Raw genomic sequence first — 9,741 nt, forward strand, 5'->3', positions numbered from 1 at the left:
TGTGTGTGTGTGTGTGTGTGTGTGTGTGTGGCGCGCGCATACACACACACATATGCCAGAGAAGCATCCCTATCTGTACACTCCTCCCCCCGGACTCAGTTTTGTTTTCAACTGCTCCACAAACAACAGTTGTGTTGCAGCTTTTGGGGTACACTTTGTTATCTGTCTTACTTATCAAACTGGGCTGTTGTTTTGATCCTTTGTGTACTTACCTCCACTGATAAATACAAATAATAAAGATAGCCTTTTCTCAACTCTGCAGTTTCTGTAGCGATTGGGCACACATGGGAAGGGGTGAGACGAGGGTTCAATGAGCCAATTAGTGACAGTACTTTGTAGATCTGTGTGTGTGTGTACGGTAATGACACTACATGCCCAGCAAACTGCTGAACACAAATACTTCCAGTGGAGCTGAGATTGTAAAGGGGGGCAAAGCCCTCTGGAGCTAATATCATCACATCTCCATTTCACCCAATATAATAATTTCATGCATTTTTCAGAGCCAGGATCAGAATTGTAATTGCATTTTATTTAATGATATAAACAAAGGGCTCTTGCCTTCTTTAATTGAGTCTGTTCTTTCTTACTGGAAAATAATATCTGTCAAGTCCAAAAACGTGATGAACGTATGCCATGTTTTTCATAAAGGCAATGTTGCCCTGGAAACCACAGAAGTAGGTGACGAAGAGAGGCTGTCAACATTTATGCTCAAGGTTATTGTGCTGTAAACTCATGGTTTGTGCTGGTTGTATGAGGGTCCAATTAATGGGGTTCGGTTTATGTGAGTGTGAATTTAAATCTGGGTGGAGATCCGCAGGGTTTATTGATATGTTATAAATAGAGGGGATAAATAAATGAACGTCATTGAGATTGAGGAATCAGGAGATGCCACTAGTAAGCGTGATTATTATATTGAATGTGATTTAAGTTGTATGGGATATGTGTGATCCTAATTGTTGTATTGTTGTTGTCCTTTTTCTTCTAAGGTTAACAACTTATTTGGATTTTTGATTAAATTATCAAAACTAGGAGATGTTTCCGTTCATCTTGATTTCACCCATACTGTCGGGAGATAGACATCACAGTTATCTTTATCATAAATAAATCAAATGTGTTTGTCTTTTACTTGATGTTACAGGGCTGTGGAGAAAATGAACTGACCAAACAAAATAGAGGAGACAGGCTTGTGCATAAGGCCATGCAATTCCATTCTCACCGAGGCCAGGTTTAACTGGCACATAAACTAATGCAAAGCAGTGAGATCCCCAATTATGGATTTGTTTTACTTTGTGGGTGCACCCTTGAGGCTTATTAAAAAAACACAGTGGCATAGAACATGTGATCACACTTAAAAGAAGTATTGACAGCCTTGCTGACAAGACAACACATGCTCTTCTACAGCAAACTAAGTGAAGCTTCTCTAATGAGTGCAAAAAATGACATACAACTTATAGAATGTGCAGCATGTTTTCTGCTGCTTGCGACAGCAGACTAGGCATTGCTGTGACAATAGAGGGTTGCTATGCTGTAGCTGAAGGAAGAAATCTCAATCTCAGAGGGAATGGACACGTGTCGAGGATGTGGCGAGCTGTTCTGTTAGTCAGGCGTTTCACAGTGAGAGGATTCAGGAGGGAGGGCAGACTTTAAGGTTGTTTCGGGACATAAAATGTACTGTACTTCACTTCCCTTTATTTCTCTTCCGTCTTGCTGCTCATTGCTCTTCCAATTTATTTGTCCCCCTGTCTCTGCTTGAGTGAGAGCAAGTTACGATACATTATAATATAATATAATAGATCATGATGCTGCCTAATAGGGCTTGAATAATTAGACTATTTTAGCTTTGAAAAGGCATTTTTGTAAACACGGATACGACAACAGCCTTTCAGCCCCCAGTTCTCTCCTGGCTGAGGATTCAAACTTCAAATGGGAACGGCACAAAATTGCTTTGTCCTGTGCCAATCCAATCCTGCATGGTTCCACTTCAGGAGGTTTGGAGGTAATTCTACTGCAAAATAAAAGATTGCCAGGAATCCGCAGGGCTCGGCTGTGATTCCGGATGGCGAGATTGTCAGGCTTCCTAACTAGTCTCCAGTGGGTAGCGAGGCAGTCATAAGGGCTTATTTCAGATGCTAGCTCAAAATGCCATTGCACGACAAGGTGGTCTGGAGATGCCTGCAGCAGTGCATCTTGTGAATACAGCTAAATGTGTTCGTACTGTATGTATTGTGCAAATATGCAGAATCAGATATAATTTCAGAATGCACAGCAATCTGTTGGTTAGGGTGAGGTTTCCGAGGCAGATGGCCGTGACCCTAGGCAGTCAATCATTTCAAAGCGTGAGCTGGGAAGGGACAGCATATTGGAGATTCTGAGGGTTGTTTGAGATCGCAGGAGAAACAGAGAGGAAAAAAAACGAGTTTTACATCGAGTCAGACTTGTGTCAATAAATCAATCGGAAAAAAATCGGAACAATCGGAAAATGATCTTTACAAATACATATTCCTGATCAAGTCTGACATTTGTTACACCAATACAAAACACAAAAAATGGCTTTTTTGATATATTACACTGAGGATTTTTTTCTTAGAAAACCCACTTTTCATTAGACAAAAAAACAAGTCAATTAATTAAAATAAACCTAATTAAAACTCACTTACATCTTCAAATGACAAAATCTGATCAGAAACAGTCTGATTTACAGAATAATGAGAATATGTATCAAAAGAGTACGAATACAGCCAAAGCTTTTCGTCCTATACTGGACATTTCCGAAGTCAGTTTTGTACTAAAAGTATTGATTTTCCTCTTAAAATCTCCTAATACAAGCTACATGGATGGAACAATTGTCTTTTGTATTTATTTGTTGTTGCGTACATTACCAAACCACCCCATGTGCTTGTTTCTCGCAGACATAGGGGCTCTGATGCGATTAAACGGTTTCTCTTTCATTTTGGTGGGAAGAGGGTTGCATGTCTGCTGCTGGGATCAATTAAGGGAATTTGTTTCCTCAAATGTGGATCAGCCAACACTCAACTCTTGGCTCGCTGTCAGCGGGCCATGCCAACGATTCAAAATGAAATGGTTTGTTTTACATCAAAGATAGTTAAAGTTGCTGATGTGGAATTTTTCTACATTTATTTAAACTGTGTGATATAGGTGTGAATGCAGATGTATATCCTGAGATTATGTATGCTTGACATGCACAATACTCATGCTTGAGTGTTGTTTGATGTTTGGCTATGTTTCTTATCATATGTTTTTGATACATCTCATGTTAGGGCTGTGTGTGTGCTTTCTACATCCTCTGTGGTGAAACTAATCCTCCCCCTTAAGCATTTGACAGCGGGGCCCTGGCCGCGGTCACACCTGATGTACCTGTAGCTAATCCTATCCCACAACCAATGTCACTGTAACCAATCCTGTCATAGCACTCAGGGCAGCCTCAGCTTCTTCCTGACATCTCAGTCACACCTCTGTATCATCTCCTCCCTGTCCTGTCTGCTCTCCCCCCATCCTTGCCTGACTTTATCTAAATGTGTTCCTTCTTCCTTCCTCCTCTTTTTGGCAGATTGTCAGATCGCCTGCCCCACTTTTGTCTTGTCTCCTGCCTAATAATATCCATAGCTCATCTTTACAATCCACCCCCCTCTCTTTCACCCTTGTCTCTTCTGCTGTTCTGCATCTTATCTTACATATCTACTTTGATACCAACAGACCTACTATCCCCTCAGCTTTTATGTGCATGACATTTCCCTTTCCTTTCTCTTTCCCTCGTATTGTCTTTCTTTCTTTTTCTTTGTCACCTTCTTCACAAACCCACGCATCTCTGTCTCTTCCTACAGTACCCTGCTACCGCCAGAAATAAACCCTGCTACAGGTAGTTTGTCACAAAACAAAAATGGCATTGTGTACCTGTCTCCAGCGCTCACACTCTCTTGCACCCAAAGGAAAGATTGTATGCTCTTGTGTTTGCCTTCCCTGTCTAACTCCCTCTCTTTCCTAATTCTCTGCAGAGAGCAAGCTGCGAATGCTAAAGACCAACCAGTCTCAGGCGTACCTGGAGGACAGTCGAGTCAGGATCAATTGCTCCATCAGCTCCCAGACCAGCCAGGAGTCCCAGCATGCTGTGTTCTGGTACGTGAGGCGCCCCACCGGGTCAGAAGCCGACGAGCTCCTGCTGAGAATTGAACGCTCGGGGGCCTTTGAGTACGGCGCCTACGCAGACGAGGAGAGGCTGCGACGCAGAGTGCAGGCCGAGCGGCTGTCCCCCCGTCTCTATGGGCTGACGCTGAACAGGGCAGAGAACAGCGACTCTGGGACGTACTACTGCCTGGTGGAAGAGTGGCTGAGTGACCCCGATGGAGCCTGGTACCGACTCTCCCGGGAGTCCTCTGGGTTCACACAAGTTCTGGTCAGACAGCCAGGTGAGCAAGCAAAACTACAAAATGTGTATTTATTCTCATAGCAGGGAACAGCAGCTGTCACTTGCATAGGAGCAGTTGAACATTTTTAACCCCCCTCCCCCCCCTCAAACATTTCTTGACCTCACCTTACCTCCCAATCCCACATGCTCTGCCTCAAGTCTGTCTCGCTCTGATGACACTACACCTGCCCTGGGCAGAGCTCAGGTGGTAAAAAATGGGTTAGAGTCATGCCAGCTGTCATATGCGTAGCCTGAGTGCAGAGCCTGGCTCAGACGGAGGACCTAAACCTCTTGTCCAGTACTCAAAAACGTCCAGAGCGCTCAGAGCCATGAAGTACCTACTGCCTCCCAGACCCTGCCATCTTACCTCATGAAAGTAATCTTAAGTACACACCTCATATATTTTTCTGTCCTTGAGAGAATTTCCACTTAAGACTGTATTCGTTCCCCACAGACTCGCTTCCCCTCCTTAACAATCAAACCCCATCACGTACCCTTATTTGTATGAATCTATTCCACACACCAGCTGAAGGTGACTTTCCCCCACACGCCTCTGAGAGCACTGTTCATCTGCCAGGTGTTGTGTTTATATTGCAGAGTGAAATCACCAATATGGCATCTTTCCAACTAAAGCGTGAGGACTGGTCACAAGCCAGCAGGGCAAGGAAAAGGCTTGTGTTTAATGTATACACTGAAGCTAAGATTGCTGAGCTCTGGGAATGTGAGCACCTTATTTAAGGCTTATTTTTGTGCATGGGTCTCATTTATTTCATGCTTTTGTTTAGTCTCTCCTCAAAAGTTAACATTTAGTTATTTGTGAAATCCCACCAGAGGCCGGGTTTAGTCTTTAAGTCATCCTGAGGAAAGTGAACTATATTATACGTGTACGTTTTAACTTTTAATGATACATAAAGAGCTACATGCATAACCAGCATATATTCTGTAAAAACATCATGGATATTTATTAAGGTGCTTAAAAATGCATTCACCTAGGAAGCCTTCCAGAAAACTGCCTGTTGGGAGGAGAGATGAGAGGAGACATGTGCCAGAACTCGCCTTTTTCTGCTCTCCTGCTGTCCTTTCTGCTTCTCATTTAGCTTTAACAAGAAGACCATTACAAAAGGAGCCCAAGCAAGCCTCGTCTTCACTGCCATCTTTTTTTTTTTAACTGCAGTGAAAATGGGTCATTATAGCGCCCCTGAAGGGTTCAGTCATACCAACACAGACAGACAAACATGCTAGCCTTGGGGTAGGATCCAACCTCGCTGGAAAGCTGAAAGACCGGTGATAACTGTGGGCAGCACTGTGGGATTTATTTATTTGTGTCTTTTGTTGGCACATTTTGAAAGTTTGATGCCCCTGTTTGCAGAACCATGTGCCGTTTAGTGGTGTTTATTTGAAGTTCAAAGTCTTAAGTGCCTACGACATTTTCCGAAAGGCCAAGTTGACATCTTTAAATTGCTTGTTTTGTCTAACTCATAGCAGAAACGCTGATATGTGAAGATGTTTTTCATACAAGTTTAAAACAAATCAGGAAATCCTTGCAAATCTGCAGACTAATTTCTCACCCTTCCACGTGTCCATAAATCAACTTTGCATCTCAGCTCTCCTACAAATAGATTATCTAAAAGGCGCAGTTGATGTAGTTTCACTAAACTTTGAGATTTGGTGCTCTACCCCAAGAATTATTGTAGATTTATTTTGTACATTTCCACTCTTTTTAACCTCGTTGTTTCTCTTTCTTACCTCCACAGAGATTCGACTGCAGGTGGAGGAACTGGAGTCAAACGTGACTGTGGAGGAGTCGGCCTCTATCCGACTGGGCTGTAGCATTCCCTCACAGTCGTCCCGAGAATCCCGCTTCTCTGTGTCCTGGTATGTTGAGCGCTCCGATGACGAGGACAATGAACCGGGTGACGAAGAGAGAGAGTGTGTGTTCTCCATCGGCCATGATGCAGTTTTTGGAAATGGAAACTGCAGCCCCAGAGAGGAGTCAGGTCCAAATTCCCGACTGCAGTTTGAGAGGACGACTTCTGACCAGTACAGCCTCACCATTCAAGGAGCCCGGCCGACAGACGCAGGCCAATACTACTGCCATGTGGAGGAGTGGCTGCTCAACCCCCGCAAAGCGTGGTACCGCCTGGCCACCAACAACTCTGGGCTCACTATTGTCAATGTAATACAACAAGGTAAGTCCTTAATTAACTAAATCCTTTAAGCCTTTTGAATGTCAGCGAAAATAAACACTGTGACAAACTATACTTGTATCAATGGCTGTCTTCAAATTATAATACTTTTAGTACCGGGAAGCTTCTTCTCAGATAGCACAAGGTGTAATTAACCGCTGCTTCTTTGAATGTTTCTTCTTATAGCATAAATTGTCATATTGCCAAATCGTAATAGGCCCTCTGTGTTACAGTATATGTAACTAGAGAATATTATGGTCCAATTAGGGAGCTCTCAGGTACATTTTATGTCATCCTTGGATGGTCTGGCTTCCCCACCTGCAGCATTTATTTTAAAGAGAGCAGAGGCAGAGATGGCTACATACTGCTAGGCATTAAAGCTGATGAGTGGTGTAAAAAGCCCCACCAATAAACAATCATGTTTAAATGTAAGAGGCATATTTTTCATTCTAAAAGAGTCATTGAGCCAGAGTACACATTATTTGTATGGTTTTCAGTTTTTTCTGTGAGAAATGTTGATTGGCCTATTGTTTGTCAACAGTGTCCACCCTCCAGTCAGTGGTTTGCTCCAACGACTCGCTCTTCTACTTCGTCTTCTTTTACCCCTTCCCAATCTTCGGCATCCTCCTCATCGCTGTGCTGCTGGTGCGCTTCAAGAGCCGCGGCCACAGCAAGAGCCAAGAGGGCAAGAATGGCGCCCCCCTCCTGTGGATTAAAGAACCTCACCTCAGTTACTCCCCCACCTGTCTTGACCCACCCCTCAGCCTGCACCCTGGCTCTGTTGATTAAGGACACCCCCCCCACCTCGCGAACATCGCGGATCCAGCCAACACAATGCCAGGGAGCAGATCTGGACTCCACCTTCAGACCTTACTGTCGTTCACTGCTGTCTTGAATTAGTCAATCAGTTGATCACTTTAAAAATCCTTACCCTGGTGGCTGCCTGTTTTACGTTAACAATTGTGTGTTTCTGTTTGTTTGTTTGTTTGATTTTTTTTTATTGTGTGTGTGTGTGTGTGTGTGTGTGTGTGTGTGTGTGTGTGTCTGCGTATGTATGAGTGACAGTGTGTGTGTAAATGGTAAATGGACTGTACTTATATAGCGAGAGAGAAGGTGAACTAGAATGGGTGTTAACACGATTAATTGTGCAAGTTCGAGTTGAAGGACAAGAGAGTTTCATGAGCCTCTCACCTTTTTAGTTTTCTGTGAAACTCATAGCTGCATTTTGATTTGTATTACTCTGAATATTCGTTTATTTTTTAAGAGAGAGAAAAAAACTGCGCACATGAGATTGGCCAATCCGGTAAGAACGTTTTAAGAGAAGGAACTCTATAATCGACTCCGGCAATGAGTTGATGCCAAAAAAGTCTCCACACTGATCCAAGAGCAGCCACAGCCTGGCCCACTATGTTGGTTGCCATAGTGATTCACTGCGCCCACTGACTCCATAGCTGATGACTTGGTTGCCAGCCTGCATAGAGACAAAGGCAAGGACACACAAGTCAGTGTCCTAACTGAGGATGTGTGTATGTGTGTTGGCCCACCTGCCTCCACAATGAATTTGCCTTGGCAGACAGAAACAGGTCCTCTTGCTCCACTTAAACACTGCCAGACACTCTGGCCTTGGCGAGAGACGCTCTCCTCCTTTCTCCTCTTCCTCTCCGAGAAGAGTCAACAAGAGAAGGAGAGGTAGGAACGTCAGAAATGATGAGGACTAAACTAATGGCACTCTACTGATGAGGATTTACTGTATGTACTTGGACATGAGGGATTTTTTTTTATTTGATTTTTTAGTGCCAAAATCTCCTTATTTCCACACTGTTCTCTGCAGCTAATGTTTGAAGTTTTAAACAGAGTGGGAAGCCGATTGCTTTTTCAAGCAGATTGTACATAATGTCTGCTTACCTCCTGCTGTGGGTTTATGGGCCTAGAGGGCAAAAGGGCAATTCTTAAACTCGTGTTAAATCATTTCAATTGTCCTGCTTACGTCACACAGTGGGGACTGACTTTAAATTATTGCACATTTTCTTTAAGTTGCCCAGTATGACCACTCCGTCCGGTCTTTTAAAGATATCAAAAGATGCGTATTAGTTTTAAGAAGAATCACTTTTTATTTGTTAAGAGCCACACTGAAGATTCATTAAGTGTAGTAAAACACTTCAAATGTTATCTGCACATTGTAAGAAAACAAGTTGATGGGCAATTGTTTGATTGTTTATTTTAAATTTTCTATTTATTGTTTTTTACTACTTTGCATAGCTTTGTAAGATTTTCTTTTTTGCTTTGAAATTCTCTAAGAACTGTGCTGCTTGTGTTGCCAGGCAACTGCACCAAGCAGATTATGTCAATAGGCTGTGTGTTGGCAATGTGGTAGATGTAGAAATGCTAGATTTGTCCTGCTCATTGCAGTCTGTAGCATTTCATACCAGATTGTCATGTTTGGTCAGTGTCAAAACACTGTATATCTATATCTATACTGAAAATTACTGTGGCTTTACATGAACAATAGCTGAAGAGACAAGTCACACAAATGAATTCACTTATTGCTTTTTGCTTGAGCCGCGTTTATTTAGTGAAATGTAATGTAACACCTAGGTAGGATGTTTGATCAAAGACAGCTGAGGATGAGCAGCGTCTTCTCAGGTCACCTGATGCAAGGCAGAAGGCTTGAACATCTGAACCTTGGAACGCAACAGGAGGGAAATCCTCCACCGACCTGGGCCTAACCCTTTCACTGCCAGACTGGACATGAAAACTCTTGAAAAACTTGACATTGTTGTCTCAATCGAGTCAACATGTATATTGCATGACAATACAGCAGGAGGAATTTTGATGTTTTGTAAACTTTGAACTCTTCGAGCATTGTGTTTGTGTGACAGAGCAGTGCTCCCAATCCTCGTCCTATCCCTCACCTTCACCAACTTCCTGAGCCAAGAGTCGACACAAAGTCCAGTTCCCTCGTCATCTCCAACATGTGACTGCCAATTCCAGATGCCCTTTGAAACCTGTGAAGTAATCTATTTCAAGAATGGGTGTTGTGCAGATTGTGTTTGATATTATTGCTCATAACTGTCTTTTTAATGCTTTGCTTTTATGCAGCACTTCATTAAACTGATTTATGTCAACAAAAAA

The 9,741-nt window shown here is 43.0% G+C and overlaps 1 protein-coding gene across 1 annotated transcript in view; it reads left to right on the forward strand.

Annotated features, from left to right (window-relative positions):
- The window catches only part of igsf3 (immunoglobulin superfamily, member 3), a 75,738-nt gene extending 68,102 nt beyond the window's left edge, over positions 1-7,636 (forward strand). Inside the window, exons 7-9 of the mRNA XM_010797158.1 lie at positions 4,014-4,424; positions 6,178-6,612; positions 7,151-7,636. Coding sequence (XP_010795460.1) covers positions 4,014-4,424; positions 6,178-6,612; positions 7,151-7,398 — 1,094 coding nt within the window. The 3' untranslated portion in view covers positions 7,399-7,636. The remainder of the gene's footprint in view (positions 1-4,013; positions 4,425-6,177; positions 6,613-7,150) is intronic.
- Positions 7,637-9,741: the final 2,105 nt, after the last annotated feature.

The sequence above is a fragment of the Notothenia coriiceps genome, unplaced genomic scaffold, assembly GCF_000735185.1.
Source record: "Notothenia coriiceps isolate Sejong01 unplaced genomic scaffold, NC01 NC01_scaffold00037493, whole genome shotgun sequence".
Lineage (NCBI taxonomy): Eukaryota > Metazoa > Chordata > Actinopteri > Perciformes > Nototheniidae > Notothenia > Notothenia coriiceps.